Below are 18,400 nucleotides of genomic sequence, written 5' to 3' on the forward strand. Positions count from 1 at the left end.
TCCTCTATATATTTAGGCCCATGATCGAAAAGGCCCTTTTCCAACACAATATCATCTGCATCGGCAGTTTTCTCGTAGAAAAGGGTGGCGTGTTTCTCGTGCGTAAACAAATTAAGTAACTGACTTAAAACTGAAAATGAGTATCAAATTACAGGTAGCCACTGGTAAAACACACACTGACAGACTGACACACGCATAAATGGAGAAGGCATCGGCTATGGTTAGTTCCATCTTTGGTGGTAGTACTAGTACAGAAGCAGCAGCAACAATCTCATCAATCTTTATTTACCCAATCAAATCATGTAGAGGCATCTCAGTTCCTCAAGCATCCATAACACCCACAGGTGTGAGCCACTTGTTTAACCTGATTTATACTAAAAAATATATATATTGTTATAATTGATTGTGTTTTGATTTGTAGGACTAAGGTGGGACAGGCAGTGGTTAGTAGTGAATTCTAAAGGGAGAGCATATACACAAAGAATAGAACCAAAACTTGCTCTAGTTCAAGTGGAACTACCAAGTGAAGCATTTCATGAGGATTGGGAACCCACAAGTGAATCATATCTTGGTAATAGAAATAAAGTTTTCATTAATAATCAATGCTTGTGTTATAGATTGTTTATTAGGTTTATGATTATGGTTTGCCCTGCAGTATTGAAAGCACCTGGAATGGACATACTTAAGGTTTCATTAAGTAAAACTTGTGAGAAAATTGAGGGTGTCTCAGTATGGGAGTGGTCTGGTTCGGCGTTGGACGAGGGGGCTGAAGCATCTGAATGGTTTTCAAATTACCTTGGGAAACCTAGTCGTTTAGTCCATTTTAACACGGGTATGTATCGGCCAGCATGTTACATTGTCACTTCACATTCCCAAATGTCTCCTTGTGATTCTGTTAGAAAATCAAATAATTGCGTACAAATCTTAATTTTGAACAAATATGTGCACATTGTTGTTACTGCAGCAACAGAAGCTAGAGCTGTGGATCCTGACTTTGCTCCTGGTTACAGAACCATGTTTTCTGATGGGTATCCATTCATGTTGTTATCTCAGGTTAGTTTTGTGTATAAACAGAAATGTAAGTTATCTTGGATGCTGGAGCTGGATGTCATCTCAAAAACCTATGTGAACACATGTTATTTTGTAGGGATCACTCGATGCATTAAATAAGCTGCTGAAAGAGCCTGTACCGGTTAACCGCTTCCGACCCAAGTATGTACCCTGATCTATCTCTTCTACCGACACATATTCTGTTATCGAGTTAGCTTACCACTCCTTCAGATGAGTCACGTAGTTCAAATTGTGCCCTCACGCATTCAGGAGATCACGATTCACAAAAATCAGAATAGTAAGTGTTGATCAAAACAACTTCGACATTATGAGCATTAGCAAGCACATCTACTTTCAGTCCATGGTGTTGTCACTAGAGTAACCTATTTGCAAAACAAGTTTTAGGAACCTACATCAATCACTAAGCAATATATGGGGAGGGATAGAGCCACTCCCAAGCCACTCTATCAAATTACAAATTGAATTAAGACCCTATTTTTTGTGGATATGATCTTCTCACAATGGATAGCATGCCCACAAAACTAGTGTTCAATTTTGAACATTTATCTAACGGTCCAAAATTTTCCGATTTCATAATAACATTTTATTAGGTTAGACATATTTGAATGAGCTAAAATTTGGTGGGCATGTTATTCATGGTGGGGAGATCATATCTACAAAATATCAACCCTTAATTAAACTTGTAGGATGAGATATGGTTTTTTACATTTTGGGAGTGGCTCTATCCCTCCCCTATATATATATTTATATATATATATGTTTTATATACCACATTTTTTATACCATGGTTTATACCACACCCCCCCTACAAGATGAATGAAGTGCTAATAATTTGTGGATATAATCTACTAACCATAGATAACATCTCCGCGAAAAATCATCTCATTTGGAAGTCTCTAACCTAGTTAAAAATTGTTGTCAACTTTGAATTTTTTTTAAAGGCTCAAAATTTTCGAATTTGCAATCATCTTTTGACGTAGTTAAACATTATCAAATGAGTTGAAATTTTATAGAGGTGATCTTCATGGTTAGTTGAATATATCCACAAAAAACTAGGTTATAATTCACTTTGTAGGGAAAGTTGTAGGTATAAACTAGGTTATAATTAATGGTTACTAACCATGGTATAAACTATGGTATAATTCATGGTTACTAACCATGGTATAAACTATGGTATAAAAAGTGTGGTAAACGGAACTTTATATATATATATATATATTCTAGTAGACATATAAGTCTTGTTCAAGGTTATGGCTAATTGCATTGTTATAATGTCTTAGTATTCTTGTTGACGGGTGTGAATCATTTGACGAAGACTTGTGGACAGAAATCAAAATAAACAAATTCGCATTTAGTGGTGTCAAGCTTTGCGCACGATGCAAGGTACCTACTAATTTCTATTTCTGAATTCCTAGAACAACCATTAGTCAGCCATAAACTCACTCTGTTTACTTAATAAATTGAGTAACTTGTTTTTTAACTTCTGATCATACTTGCATGGACCCTCTCCCTCCATCAGGTTCCTACAATCAATCAAGATAATGGGATCGCAGGCCAGGAGCCAACAGAAACACTTGTGAACTTCCGGTCAGACAAAGTCTTACGTCCAACAAGAAAACAGCAGGGAAAGGTGAGAACAAGCATATTGATTTCACAGGAAACTGGGCAAAACCAAGTAATGGACTGGCACCATCTAATGTTAATAAATCTTGCAGGTTTACTTTGGACAGAATTTAGTCTGCAAGGAATCTTTAACGGATGGAAAGGGAAAGGTCATTAAAGTTGGGGATCCAATTTATGTGCTTAAGAAGGTGTCCACCCGTGTGGATGCTGCAGCTTGAATGCACTATAAGTTTGATATTTAGTTTCTGACTCTTTCTACTCCTTGTTTATACATCTAATAAAGAGAAAGAGGTGAGACTTGTGAAGTGATTTATAGTTTTATACTGTACTAGTCTTATTCTAGTATCCTACTACAATATTCTTAAATCTCAAGTCTTAAGTCTTAACAGCATCATCCAGTTCCTTTGGGTTATATTGATCCAGAAATGTCCTCAGTCCTTTCACTAGTACGCTACAAGTGTTAGTTGATCCGCATGTTATAGGTGACCCGTGACCCAAGTGTGCTCCACAGTGTGATTATGTTCTCGATGATTCAAATCAACACCAAGATTGGTGGTTTCCGTAGAATCATGTTTTAGGTTTGGAAGCCTAGAGAGAGCAAAGTCTCACTTGCACAGACAAAAATGTGAATTGCCATTGTATGTCTTACTTGTGAAGGAACTTATCACTGACAGCATGAAATGTGTTCAGTAAACTCATCCAATGATTTGTATATGCGGTGATATGGTCAGAGGCAATCAAAGGTTGCTCGCAGTTACTGGACATTAATGTCCACTAGAGCAACCACCCTGCTATACTAGTATCATTTCTACTCCCTTCAGTTCCCTCTAGTCCTCTACTATAAGATGGTTAATACCCCATTCCATAGCTTTAGGCAGGCTTGGGTTACTCTTACCATTTTCCGTGTTGGTGTCTTTGTTTAACACCATCTAGACGGCAAGGAAATCAAGTTTAGGTGGCAATGGAAACAGCATACTAATCGATCTCCTCCACATGATCTGATAACCTTATCTGCATATTGGCGACTCCACTGACTAGGCATGATAAAAAATGCCAACAGCGAAGAGGTGGGGGGCACTGCCCAGACAATCTCCGAAGGTTATATGTAACAAAAATTAACTACAGAATAATAAATTTGGAATCATTTTCATGTTGCGGATACAGTTATACCTATACCTAACGCCATTCTTTTAATAATCTTGTTGCATTCGTTTCGCTATAACTCTGCTTATCCTCTAATCAAGAAACTAATGATGATAAACAAAAAATCAATTGCTTATTGAGTTGGTATGTGAAGTTCCCACAACAGGATCTTAGAACAATCTTCTTGGGGGAGAGCCTTGATCTTAGTCTCATCTTCGGCTACCACTTCTTGAACAATTTTAATTGAATTCTGTGGAAAAGAAACAGTTGTAAGTAAAAGAACAGAGTTGTTTATGCATAATAATGAAGTACATTAACGAAAACAAAAAAGTTGAACCAACTTGAGAGGTGTATTGAACAGAAGAAGCACGGCCCCATCTCTCAGGATCCCAAAGAATAGAACTATTGAAGGCAAAGCTAGAAGTATGAAGCAAGGATCCAAGATTTGTTGAACTTTCAAACAAATTCCTAACAATATGCCATCCTATGACTTGAAAAGAATCACATACTGGTCCTTCCACCACCACCCTCTTCCTGTTCGCTGACACCATTGCCATTGGCCATGCCCCGAATACCCTGAAACATTATTCTCATTAAACTTTTTTTTTTTTTTAACTCACACTATTTAAGATACTGTGCTATTTAAGATCAGAAATATCTTACTCGATTTCTCTGAGCGCCTGGAAGAAGTCAAGGTCGTAAGTGTTGAAAATATCGCCGAAGTGAAGGATACCATTGAGACGATGGTGCTCAATATGATTCAGTGCAAAGTTCTTCTGATGATCCATTTCAGCTTTGGAGTCTGTAAAATTTTCCTTGTAAACCAAATGCCTGTACATAACTCCAGTTTTCCTTAGTATGTCAGAAGTTTCTGAAGAATCCGAATATGATTCCACAATAATCCATACAAGTGGTGGAGGTACTAATGACAATGTGTACGCCAATCTCCTCGAGAAGGCCCCTTGAAGTTGATTGCTCAAAGGCTTGACTGCGGTGATGAAAATTAACTGCTTCCGAGGAATAAGTTCTGCATCATCATCTTCATTTATAGCAAACAATGCTGGATTTGAATTACCATCAGTGCTAGTTGGTACTGCCATTGGAGGTTCACCCATTAGACTCCTACTCGTTTCTTGGTGCAACACCTCAGAGGGTTGAGGGGAAAACTCTTGACTGTCCACGGAATTATTTAGCATTAAACGCCTTAAAAAATCAGAAGTAGTCTTATTAGGAGCAAAACCTATTAAAAATCCCATAACAAAACATAATAAAAAGTGGAGCACTGCCTTCTTCCATAGCTGCAGTCTCTTCTTTGATTTATCCGAAGAACCCATGACGTGAAATACAAATGTACAGGACAGACAAAAAATTTGGCGTTCCCACTAAAATCACCACCTTCAGAGTATGGCAACAAGTTTGATATAAAAAAACTGGGATTAGGCGGGAGGGCGTGGAGTCTAGACTGAGATTGGCTAATTAACGTAAGTGTGTATGTATGGTGGCAAAAACAACTATAATTAGGTGAGAAAAATAATTCATTATGTTTTCCATTTGTTGTCATTGCTTCAATTAGACTTCCCTTCAGGGTAAAGAGAGAATAAAAGAGAACTCTGAGTGGTTGGGTTCACCAAATGGTTTGTTGAGATTAAAACTGGTCAACTAAAAATACGTAAATAAATTACACAAAAAGAAAATTTGATGAAGAGTGGCCTACTCTTAAAAATTTCTGCTAACAACTCCAAGTCAACGAAGAGTACTTAAAGTTGAGACAATGATTGATTGATGTTTTGTATCCATGTCACGAAGGTCTGTTGAATGAGAACTCAACAGCCATTAAGTGTTGCCTCCCACCAAAATGGCTCTAATGAGGCCACACCACCACACCCTCCCATTAGAATCCCCAGTTATTAAACTACAGTAGAATCAACAGGTCCGAGCATATTGAGCAACTTCACCAAGATGCTTGAGATCCTTGGCCACACGCCCGCATTGAGTAATCTTCCAATGATGCTACTGCGTTATTCCCATCAAAAGAATTCGGTGGCCTCGCTTGAGAACCAAGTAATCATGTGAAATATTATCGTGCTAAACAATTGCAAAGCTCCTTGAAGAAAAAACGTGGTTTGAGACCTTTTCTTTGTTTTCACTTACCAGTAGCGTGAGTGCTTAACTTAGAAACTCCATTAGCAAAATAAGATGAACACAAGATGTTGGTATAGAGAAGAACATCGCAAGTGTTATAACTTGTGACTTTGTGCCACTGCCAAAAAATGAAAAAGAACGATAAAATTTTCCATTATACCGCAACTTCGGAACAAACCTTGATCGTTTTGACAGACTACTCGTATAACTTGATAAACAAAATGAGAAGACACGCAACATAAATATTAACACACTAGTAATCAATCAACAACTTCATCCAACCAACAGCAGTGTGTTTAGTTATACAATAATAATACTACAGTAAGACATACAAGTATACCGTATAAGCTTCAGGAAAAACAGGGGCCCTAAAAAATTTATTAGATAATAAATACAGAAGAGATATTGGCAACCTTTATTGTTCTAAAGGCATCCACTCTACCTCTAGATCCACTTCACCACATTCAACTTTTTGAAGCTTGAGTGAAATCTCTTGTTTCACCTTCCCATCAACAATGTTAATAATGCTGTCTCTGATGAGAGCATTGTCATGTGATTTCAACCACTTCCCAATCTGGATATTTCCAAACATGCCTGCATCTCCAAAGGCAACTGCAGCAGTGATCAATGGCTGTAGATCAACTTCAGCTTCCCCCATTATGTCATCGGCCGAGAAGGTGTCATGATCATATACTTGCTGTAGCAGAAGGTCTAGATCAGTTTAAAATACTAATACACATCAATATTGTCATATTCCTTGGGAATAAAAATAAAATCTATTACTCTCACTGTAAACCCAAAGATAAAAGATAAAAGGTATTTATATTTTTGTTAAAATATGATAAAATAGGGACAGAATCGTCCAATAGTTACATGGAAAAGTTGGCCACGCCATCAATAAAGTAAGTTTCATTTTTTACCTTTTATTTATTACAAAAATTTTAAAATAATTTGTGTCAAATTAGTCTTGAACGAATTTGCCATGGCTTTTGCTGTAGAATAGATATGACACATCACCATATTTCAAAATAAACTGTGTCAATGAAATTTCCAAGTCCTTTGATTTTTTACAGGAGATCATATCTACAAAATCTTGGCCTAATCTAATAGTTAGAAATCCCCTAACGACCATGAGTTTGTTTACATGTTTTTAAAAAAGTCCCTAGAACCCTTCCCTAATATTAAACTCCATTAGAATAATAATTGACATTTTTCTAGCTTTTACCAGTTTCAGAATTTATCCAGTTATTGGTTAGATTTTAACCTCATACCATATAGAACAAAGTGCTGCAATAGCTGCTAAACTTTCAGTCATGTGTGCTAACTGCTAAATGAGGTGCATGCAATCTCACCAGTTTAAGGGCTCCATAGCATTGAGGAACTGAAAGCATGAGCTCCTCGTTCCAGGTAGGATTCAAGTTGCTACGAATTACTTGCGTCTGGACCTTCTAAAAATATATTAACAATAAAAAAGTAAGCAAAAATTAATGAATAAAAACAAAATGAAATGAAATGCTGCAGCTTTCCATAGTTTAGGCATAGCTAGATCACAAGGATGATATGAGAATGAAATGCCAGTATGCTACCAATGTGAAGCGTACAATCTTAACAATCAGGATAAGTAGATCATCCTTGAGGCTTACCAAGAAGATAACATATATGATATATAGCAAAGACTATGCGACTTACCTGCTGCCCGAGAGTCAGGATAACATAAGGATCACTTGACAGCATATCTCTAACAGCTAAATTTGTTCCTTTGACCACTTTGACCTTCAATAGTCCAATGAATTCCACCATCCCTTCCTGTTGAAAATCCAACATACAAGATTAATATAACAAACAGAGAGACAAAGACACTCGCGCGCGCGCGCAAAGAGAAAGAGAGAGAGAGAGAGAGAGACGCACACACCATCTTCTTTGATGAATCGGAACTCCGAAAGCTATCAAGAATTTTTCTAGAAAAATTAGATTGTAAAGAGCTCCGTGCAGAAGAAATGCGCAAACTCGGTTTCAAGAATTCTTGAAGCTCATATTTAGACCTACAGTACATACAAGAGTACAATGATACTCGTATCAACCCAGAAACCAATTTCAATTTTTATAAGATGATTAAATATATCTACCATTGAAGAGTTCAGTTATAGCTAATCCAAAATGAGACCAATCAAATGGCATTTAAGTTAGCACAATTTAGCATTTGTGTTGCATAAAGAATGTGAACTTCAATACATTTTACAAGAAAACAATCCCAGACAGCTTCACTAATCCTAGCCGAATCTGTCGCACCTGATAAATTTCATACGGTCCTCGTGACTCGACTCTGGTCTGGGCTTTAAAAATCCTTCAGGAACAAAAGCCTCATAAATTGAATTAGCAGAAGAATTTCCGCCAACTTCAACCATGGAGTCGATTTCATCATCAGACCAGTCATCTAATGTCACGGACAAAACCTGAAAGTAACAAAAAAACAAGAATTTGTTCATAGTATTATCAGGGATTGTCTATCAGGTAAAAAAAAAAAAAAAAATGGCTTGAGATGCCAAAGAAAAGAAAAATAGAACAATCAAATACTTTTCTTTGAAATGCATCTAAATTTGGCATTCGAGGACTGAATCTTGTCAAGTCATCCAAATTCCCTTAAAAATTCAATGTACCATAAAAGACGACTAACAAGTTATGGAAGATTTTAGTGCTAAAAAAATAAATATACTATATAATGTAGATTGAAGTAGCGGAAGCAAAACTTAATCAGAATCTACACTTTGTAAAACCCTAAAATCTCACCTTTATTGATAATCACTCAATAATTCATAACACACATAAACACAACTAAAACAACTCCCTGAAACCCTAACCATAAGCCCTTATTTATATTTATACTAACCCTCACAACAAAACAAACCAATAGAAAACAAACACATGACAAATAATAACTAATGGACTCCTAATTGCACACACAAAACGCGACCATGGGCTTGGACTTGACTAAGGGCGCATGCCCATGACACTGGCATCATCAAACTAATGTTCTACATCACTATATATACAATCAGAAAGATACTTTAAGCAAGCTTATTTTTTTCCATCAAATCCATCTCAAAATGGAAGCTAAGGACCCATCTCTATTAGATTACTAATTATAATCCTCTCTGTTAGATTACACGTCCAAGATTTCATATTGAATGCAAGAAAGGAAGAGCAAACAAATTATAAATGGTGAGATCTAGGCTTTTAGTGTTAAAAACTTACAAAGTGAATCTGATGCTATTAAAACAATCTAACTAGAGAGAGATACCCAGAAGTATCGATCAACCAAAACCGAAGCACATGGAATCAGCATTAAATCTGTATTTTGACATTTTGGCTCTGACTATCCAAGAGTAAGCAACAGACTAATAGGTCTTATCAAAGATCAAAGTCAAAACAATAGTCTGTTATAACCTAGTAACTAGTAGGTGGCTCAGGTTTGTATCTGTTTCAGTTACGCCATCCTGTGCTGTACCGGGCTCAAAGCCGTCCATTGCTTCTAAATAGAATAGTTGATTAAAAAAATGAAAATGCAATTTATGTGAAAAGAATATCAAGCAAACCTTTGATATATGTGTACCAAGACTTCTGTGTACACCGCAGCATTTTAAGCAGATAAATACTCCAATATTTGCTGACCTGAAAGGTATCAAGAGAATAATTATTTTAAAAGCATTTCCAATAAATAGATTGCAGTATGACATAGTGGGATTCTATCGACCAGGGAAAGAATAGAGTACATATTTACGCTAAAATTTTACAAGGAAAGAGTAAGGGTGAAAATGGTCAATTTCAGTCCGGTTCCAAAGGTAGTGGCAACCAGGCCCATTTTATTGGTTCCTACCAGTTCCATTTCCTAGGAGTTTGTTTCCTACATTGACCAAAATTGAATTTTTCGTTTTGTTATCGACTATATTGATTGTTGCTTTTGGTTCCCAACGAAAATAGGTAAATTGAGTTCCAAAAATGCATCGTAAAGAAGCTCAAGAATTATTTTAGGGAGGAATGTACTCCCTCTAAGGCTGAGTCCAATGGTGCTCACCCTCTATCTCCATTCCACCAAAAAATAGTGTTTTGAGGATGGGGAGTCAATTTTGGTGTCCAATGGTTCGGACCATTCTACGCCACTTCGACCGGTGCGGAATTAACAAAAAAAAAAAAAAAATGCATTCCACGCCACTTCAAGTGGCGCCGTTTGGGATTTTACAAACCACACTACTTCAAATGGCGCAGTATGAAATTGAAAAATGCATTCCATGCCACTTCAAGTGGCGCCGTTTGGGATTTTACAAACCACACCACTTCAAATGGCGCAGTATGAAATTGAAAAATGCATTCCTATTCCTTCAAATATTATGAAATTTAAAATGCATTCCAGCCACTTCAAGTGGAGATTGAAGTTTTACAAACCACGCCATTTCAACTTTTGAGGGAAATACACTCTCTATTCCTCAATATTACTCTTTATATAAAGAGTATTATGGAGATAAGGGGCAAAACCAAGCCACTCCCTTTACTTTTGAGGGAATGGGGAGCCATTGCACCCAATCCCAATGAATAAACTTTTAGGGAAAAATGTAAATATCAAGCTTTGGTTTTATATATATATATATAATATATCCCAACTTAATTTTCATATAAAAAAAATATATATATATATATATATATATATTTTTTAATTATGAAGATGTTTTTTGAGGATCTGGAAACATTTTAAGTTGAATGATGAAGGCATCACTATCTATAATGATAAAATCATCAACATAAACGAGATAGTAAAACTGGCCTATCTCGAGCAAACAAAAATGGAATGATGAGCATAACATCTGAAAAAAAATCCAGCATCATATTATTAAAATCTTTTAACAAGCATAGGGAGAATTGCTAAAGTTCTAAATGTCCTTGAGTTTACACACTTGACATGTATAACAAATTCATTACTGTGCTAAACACCGGAGGAAGAAGATTCTCCTCTACAGAGCCAGTATGGAAAAAACCACAAACACAGTATTTATATGAACTCGACCTAAAGGAAATCCATGATTGTTCACAAGTGTGAGAAGAGCCCTAACAGAGTTAATCTGGATATTTAAGGAGTGCATAACTGCATAAGCATTTCTCCACACTGAAATATTCTCTCTTTTGTAATGTAGACATCATATATTCAAATGCAAATGCTGATTTAGCATCAACTCAATTTTAAGCGACCGCAGTTTTATCAAGTTAAAATACACAAAATGGTGTAGAAAAACACCTCATTATGTCATTTGATTCCAGAGCAGATCTTCAATCATCATACAAGAAATTCCAGACAAAACAAAACAAAACAAAACCAGTTATAGGTAGACTTACGCCCACTTAGGATCTGGTGCACCACAATCCGCACAAACACGATTATCGCTTTGCAACAACAACTCTTTTAATCTCTTTAAACTACCTGCATCCATTTCCCTAATTTAATTAAACAATACTTACATAATAGAAAATCAGATATGCTTCCAAACCTACTACTCACTATATATCCTTCCCCATGAAAAAATAATCTTAAAAATAACGGTTACCTGAAGAAGATTTTGCAGAGTCGAAGCGCTGTTTACTCATTATTTTCTGTCAAGTGATACAACAAAACCAGTCTCTACCTATTATTATTATACATCAACATCAACATCAAAACATAAATTTTCTTGAAACCGAGATCATAAATAAATAAAGTTATATTTCATCCAAACTCCTCTCGTTGTTTGTCTCCCTCTCCTTTCACACCCGCATTTCAAGCTCTCTCACGTGACGGTGACTGCTCTTTTTTTTATTATTATTATTTTTCACACATTCAGTTACTTTTCTCACCCGATTCAAAGTCAACTCCATTTAAAAGTGGATGTTTGTTAATGGCCAGGAATGTGGAACGCACTGTCCACGTACGCAATTCATGTTGTCTGCAAAAGTATTAACTTTCTGGTTAGGTAATGTGATTTGACATTTGAGACATCCTATGAGTGGCACTTAACACAATGCTAACGAATTCCCCTCAACACTTTGCTTTCTGTTTAGTAAATCTATAAAACCAAAGGAAATGTTACCAGTGTTTTTGTTCTGTGTTTGTCATTAAATCACTACCCAAGTTACCAAGTATATTGGGTCAATAATTAAAGCATTCTTTCAACGAATAAAAATTTTAAGTATCTTCCCGACAAAATGATTACAAAAGAAGTGATAATTGATAACTGAAAGCTAGCGAAAGAAACAAACTAGAATAATAATAACATTTTTATTATTACTAACCGTACGTCCGTACTGCATGATGTGTCAAGGTTAAAGCTAACAAACAGAAGCTTACAATTGAGACCCCCAAAACTTCAAATAACCAATGGAAATATTGTCACAATACGACTTCAAATTCGATTAAATTAGTAAACCTCAACATGCCATTGCTTATTCTTTTTGAGTTGTGCGAGCTTAATTTCCCAGCTCTCACCTCTCTCCTCAGCCACCCTTTTCAGTGTATCTTGAATCCCAGGCATCATCCCCTTCAACCCACAAAAGTAAATGTGGGCACCTCCATCCAATAGCTTGAAGATCTCGTCACTGTACTCTTCAATCTTGTCTTGAACATACATCTTGCCCCCGTTCCTGTTCTGTTGTTCCCTGCTTAGAACTCGGTCGAACCGGAAGTTGTCTGGGTAGTCCTGGAGATACTTGCTGAACTCATCGTCATAGAGGAGGCTATCAGAGTTTGCCACCCCAAGGAACAGCCATGCAAGACCACCAAACTTGAAATTCGGGACAGATTCCATGAACATGCGACGGAGATAACCTCTATAGGGCGCCACCCCTGTCCCAGTAGCGATCATAATGTGAGTGGCATTTGGATCATCCTCCGGCAAAAGCATTACCTTACCGGAAGGGCCTGTTGAAACATTCATGCTTAATTAATAAATGGACGCTATAAACAATCATAGGTCACCTACAAATTGGTAAGAGTGGAAGGGATATCAAACAAGCTCAGAGTCATGGTGGAAAATATTGGAGTAATAATCAAGGATTATCATGACCAACATGCTTCTATTAACGAAGAAATTGTCCTTCGTGTTCAATGCAACCTAATAGTGTTGAATATGACGTGAAACAGATATCCCAATATGTTCGTCATTTAATAAAAATCCTAATGCAGTGTCATATTTGAGTAGCCCTGAGAATTCCCAAAGGGATCAACAAAATAAGATGACTGACTATTAACTGAAATGAAAATTTTAGGAATTCGTGATGATTGAGCAGATGCAAGCAAGTTTAATTTATTCTCTTCACACTAACAATGTGGGGAAATAAGTGAGGCAGATGATTCCACGATTATCTTTTAGTCGCAGGCATCATAAACTATATGGATATGATAAAGCATAATGATCACAACAAAATACTGTACAGAATACAAATATACCAAGTTCAAATTTAATATAATACAGGAGCATACCTGTGAGCTTAATTTTGTCTCCTGGTTTTGAGTCGCAGAGGAAATTGCTGCAAACACCATTCTTCGATGGATCCTCTTTTCCAGTTTCAGGATCATAATAAACAGCACGGCGAACACATAAACTGCCTGTTTTCCCATCAAAAGAGTCCCCATACCTGGTTGATGCAATTGAGTACAGACGGACATTTTGAGGATTACCAGGTTTTTTAGGATTTTCACCCTGGTAAAAAAATAAGGAATGAGGACCGAAAACACACCTTAGTAGATGGAACTTATGCTCAGTAATGCAATCTCATGTATACAGGGCTAGGATTAACCTTTTAGGAACCCCACTAAGAAGACTAGTTTGAGTAAAACAATAACAGTCAGAATTAACACATCCACTACATCCAATTAGAATAAATACATTAGTATACATATAAAAGAACAACTGCAGTTCTGAAAAAACATGAATCATTATTTCAGTCCTATTTAGGGTCAGATTTTCTTTAATTTTATTGAAATCACTAAACATATAAAAGATATTGCTTAGCGCTTACTGCATCTGTTGTCTACCAAAATGGATTTTGATCACAACCTAGTGGGCATGCATGAATCTGTATGTGTTCCTTAAGTAACTATAGCTGGATTTCAACCTTAAGTAAGTAAACCAATTACCAAAAAACATAATTATATCTACATCTTACTAAAATACTTCGTTAAATCTTGTTAAAAACAAAAGAACCAACAGCATCATGTTATTTTCTCTTAAAAACACTAGCATGCTATAATGAGTAGAGAAATTAGCTGAAGTTTAATTTCAGGGATACAGATATACTGCTAAGATAAAATTTTGTTATCTTTCATAAAAAAGTATTTGATACTTCAATCAAAAAGTGTGGTCTATAATACCATGAATGAAAAGTATTCAATATGGGTTTAATCAATATAAACACTGTTAATTAGACTGTTAAAATCTATATTGCAAACTTTTTGTGAAGGTAAAAGTCCTAATTGCAATCCTGTATTGATTGAAAATTTAAGCAATTTTGACTCTAGAGTCACAAATATAACTAATTCATACAACTAACAAAGGAGAGCAACCTTCAACGACGAATGCTTCACTTTTATAAGTTTATTGTAAGAGTAGGAATGGCATGTAGACTGACTTACCGGAGGAATAACCCCAAAACTTTGACCTTCCCAGTAAGGAACATTTCCACCGTGATCTATCACAATATGGCAAGTCTCTCCAGGAGCTTTTGGGCCAACAATCCTTTCCACTGATACAATGGTTGCTGTGTAAGGTCCCTTGGGCTTGTACAGATTAAGTGGAGGTTCTACAGGATCCTCAAGTTCCAAAGGTGCAACTGCAACTTTAGGCACTGTGGCCTCTCTTACTGACATACATGCTCTCAATGAGTTCCTTGAACTTACAGTCTTGGATTTCACATTCGAAGATGGGATCCATGACTCGTATTGAAACCTCAAATTTTGTGCCTGCAATAATATATATTACAACAGCTATGAGAATCTATTATACATAGCAATAAGAAACTGTTGTATATATCCTTGACTAAATATTATTTTAAGAAGGATAAGTTAATTCAATTAAAAAAACTTCACTCTGTTAACAAACGTAATTTGATAAAAACCCTCAATGGGTAAGAAAAAAAAAGCAGCCAAGAATAAAATACCAATCAATCGCCAACAGCACAAGTAAGGATTCTATACATTGGACAAAACAAAAGAGGGCATCTTGAAGCATAATTCCAATATATAATCAAACATCTTAGTCTCATTCTAATTTGTCAAATTATGAGTATGTATCCAGTAAGATTAATCCAACAAAATGTTGCGTCTGGGCAAGTGGGCAGATTCGGCCAAAACATATATACGATCAAACCTACAACTGTTTTGATGGGAGCAATTCGCCTACCAAACTATTGATTTAGACGTGTAAAAGGAAATGCGGGCATACCTTAAATCCCGATCTCTTAAGGGACGCATCAGTTCCCGTTGGAACAGACGCACAAGCAAACTGAAAATTAGAGGAGTGGAAAAATAAGTCAAAATAATTAACAGGGAAATAAGTTGAATGAATGTTAAGATCGGGAACAGACCTGAAGCTGTGTTAGTGCCAGATGGGCCATTTCAATGAACAAATATTGGGGAGGAGGAGGAGGAGGAGGAGGAGAGAGGGTTGACTGAAAACAGTAGTAGAATTTTTGTTTATCAGTTTTTCCCCTTCCTTGTTTCTTTGACTCTTCCAGGGTTTGTATATTAATAAGAAGAGGTGTCAGGTGTTATGCCCCTATCGACCCTTGTTGACTACCAAAGGGCGGGATAGAACCGACTGCACCTCTTCGCCACCTTTGCTGCTCCTCATGATGAATTTGTGTTTCTCTCGAGCCCAGCCCGTGTAATTTTGACTGGGAAGCTAAATGAAGTTTAAAGCCTGCCAGTTTTATTCGGCCCTCTATCAAACCTAAGAATGTATGGTGGGTTTGTGACTTTATTCACATCCAAATCATTCAAAATATTTGCCCAATGCAAAGGTGAATACTAAGATGACTATTTTTCCAAATCAAAACGAAGGTGAAATCTTTAACCGAGATAGTGGTTGAGTTGTGAACTTCGAACGGAATGTTGGATTCCGTCTCGTGTGTGTGTGTGTGTTTTTTTTAAATGGGTTTTTTTTTCGGAAGGAATGTTTCATTCCGTCATTCCGTCTCACATGATTTTTCGACTTTTTTTTTTTTTTTTTTTTTTAATTTCAGACGGGATGTTTCATTTCGTCCGAGCGTTTTTTCGATTTTTATGTCTAAACGGAATCTAACATCCCGTCCGAGATTAATATTCACTTTTGCATTGGGCAGCTTCATGATAAGAGCCAAAAATTGTAGTTTTAACCCCTTAACAATAATACTTTTAGACCAATTATGCGAGTAATAAATAAGAGTTAATGTTTATTATGTGTTTTTATGTATTTCAGACATTAAAGTCAATTATGTGCAGAAATGTGTCATTTTGGCGAGATAAATTAGCAAGGGTTGGTTGCTAAGGGGTTTTGTGATTAAAGACCAATATTCAAGGAGAAAAAGCCCAGTCAAAAGCTGAAAAGTCAAAGTTAACGCGAGCAGAAACATCACATAAAAGTCAACAGAACTTTCGAAGACCGTATCTTTGGACTCATATCTCGGAATTGGGCCTACCTTATGTCAAAATGACCGGTTTGGAAAGAGATTTCCAATGGTTCAAACCTTAACCCAATCAGAGGAGCAGAAGTGGACGAAAAACCTGCTGAAGTCAGATCCAGCTGAAAAGGGCCCTATGGACTGAAGAGATTGGGTTTTGGGCTCGATTTTCCGGCCCAAAACATGGCTCCTCAACCCATGCACGAAAATGTAGATCTTAAGATACTTAGTTTGAGGTAGAAAGTAGCCATTAGAGCATATTTTTAGATCTAGTTTTTCATTCCATAAATTAATTTCATACCTTGTTTTAATTTAGTAATTGAATCATTGTTTCATTATTCATTAGATCAATAAAATAGTTAGATCTTCATAATTTTGATTTTGATTTATTTAAGTACTTAGATATAATTTTGATTTTTAGTTGTTAATCATTTCTTATTTGTTAATTTATAATTGAATTATTGTTTAGTTCAATTTGGTAAAGTTAAAACCTTTATATGATGTCTTGTTTGAATTCCATGAGAAATTATTGTTTTATGAATCAAGGTTAAACCTCCATTAGAGGGGGTTGAAGAAGCTTTGATGAAGCTTGATCTTTGTTAACTTAGAAATCGTCGTGATAATCTATTCAATTCTAGAAAATAATTAGTTCACCATGAGAATGGGTTTGGTTGCTTCACATGCTAGTTATTAATCGGTAGAGATTGTCATATATAATTAGGGATTAGAAATACCATTTTGATATGCAAAAGCATTGAAATTTGGATCACAATGAATCTTTGTTAGTTGATTAAGTCGAGTTAATGTGGAATCAATCCCCCCTAATTCCTTATCATATAGTCAATTTAGAAATTCCGTAATTTGAATTAGCGTATCATGTTATTGAATTCACATCGTAGTATAGTTCCCCTCATTACTCTCACTAACTTTTGATAGACTGATAATAATAGAAAACTTTGAATGCTAAAGAACTAGGAGTGGAACGAATCTTTTACTACTCTATTTCGATAGATTCAAGAGTAGAATAACTTTGATAAACAACAGTATTCGATTAGTTTTAATTTTACTTCCGTTTGAATTTCATCATTTATTCGTGAGTAGAAATAACAATTTTACATTTATCACTTCACCTTGCTTTTCACCAAAACGGTGGAAAATAGGAGAAATATTGCCTACGTGGAGGTGGAAATAGGGGAAAAATAATAACTTGCATTGAGAATGCTCTTATAAGACCTGCCCACGAAGGAGGTGTACCTCATAGTACTGTGACTTAACAAAAATAAAAAGCCGTTGAATGATGTTGAGACGTGGTTGTGGGTTCGATCCCCACAGACTGCTCCAAATATGTTTCAACAATTTGCCAAAACAATTAAGAGAGTATGTAAAGTAATTGATCGATATATATAATAAAAAAGGGAAAGAGTTATATTTTGAGAATGACACTGAGCTTTGTTTGTATTGTTGCATATGTACCCAACAATAGAGATTATGATCAAGTCTCAACGTAGTTCTGATGAAGGAGAAAGATTTTAATATATAGGAAAGGTTGGAAGATCAATGGTAGGTTTTATTAGTGGTGTAAATGGGGAGAGGTTGAAAGAAGTGGAAATTGATCGGGTAGACTACCGAATAACTGGGTTTCGAGGCATTGGCTAATGGTCTAATTACTCTGGTTTATCAGTCATAACTCGAGACTCTTTGCAGGAGGCCACTTAATCGTTATAGCGCACACCAGCGACTGAGTCCT

The 18,400-nt window shown here is 36.1% G+C and overlaps 4 protein-coding genes across 4 annotated transcripts; 1 reads left to right on the plus strand and 3 right to left on the minus strand.

Annotated features, from left to right (window-relative positions):
• The first annotated feature begins 53 nt into the window (after positions 1-53).
• Positions 54-3,083, plus strand: LOC147519181 (Molybdenum cofactor sulfurase family protein). Its single transcript, XM_086590866.1, has 8 exons — positions 54-344; positions 422-571; positions 656-832; positions 965-1,053; positions 1,148-1,212; positions 2,352-2,454; positions 2,591-2,701; positions 2,787-3,083. The coding sequence occupies exons 1-8, from the start codon at positions 200-202 to the stop codon at positions 2,910-2,912; spliced, it is 966 nt and encodes a 321-aa protein (XP_086446992.1). The 5' UTR covers positions 54-199; the 3' UTR covers positions 2,913-3,083.
• Positions 3,084-3,793: 710 nt separating this feature from the next.
• IRX9 (Nucleotide-diphospho-sugar transferases superfamily protein) lies at positions 3,794-5,297 on the minus strand. The gene is made up of 3 exons (XM_086590863.1): positions 4,501-5,297; positions 4,179-4,413; positions 3,794-4,087 (listed from the first exon to the last, which is right to left on the minus strand). The coding sequence occupies exons 1-3, from the start codon at positions 5,169-5,171 to the stop codon at positions 3,971-3,973; spliced, it is 1,023 nt and encodes a 340-aa protein (XP_086446989.1). The 5' UTR covers positions 5,172-5,297; the 3' UTR covers positions 3,794-3,970.
• A 923-nt stretch (positions 5,298-6,220) lies between these two features.
• Positions 6,221-11,911, minus strand: LOC147519183 (ADP-ribosylation factor GTPase-activating protein AGD12-like). The gene is made up of 8 exons (XM_086590864.1): positions 11,571-11,911; positions 11,362-11,446; positions 9,573-9,648; positions 8,269-8,432; positions 7,892-8,021; positions 7,669-7,785; positions 7,332-7,427; positions 6,221-6,676 (listed from the first exon to the last, which is right to left on the minus strand). Exons 1-8 carry the CDS (start codon positions 11,608-11,610, stop codon positions 6,395-6,397), a joined length of 990 nt encoding a protein of 329 aa, XP_086446990.1. The 5' UTR covers positions 11,611-11,911; the 3' UTR covers positions 6,221-6,394.
• Positions 11,912-12,258: 347 nt separating this feature from the next.
• LOC147519184 (ferredoxin--NADP reductase, root isozyme, chloroplastic-like) lies at positions 12,259-15,954 on the minus strand. Its single transcript, XM_086590862.1, has 5 exons — positions 15,580-15,954; positions 15,438-15,497; positions 14,630-14,956; positions 13,478-13,697; positions 12,259-12,916 (listed from the first exon to the last, which is right to left on the minus strand). Exons 1-5 carry the CDS (start codon positions 15,607-15,609, stop codon positions 12,417-12,419), a joined length of 1,137 nt encoding a protein of 378 aa, XP_086446988.1. The 5' UTR covers positions 15,610-15,954; the 3' UTR covers positions 12,259-12,416.
• Between the last annotated feature and the right edge of the window lie 2,446 nt (positions 15,955-18,400).

Source organism: Coptis chinensis, chromosome 2, assembly GCF_015680905.1.
Source record: "Coptis chinensis isolate HL-2020 chromosome 2, ASM1568090v1, whole genome shotgun sequence".
Lineage (NCBI taxonomy): Eukaryota > Viridiplantae > Streptophyta > Magnoliopsida > Ranunculales > Ranunculaceae > Coptis > Coptis chinensis.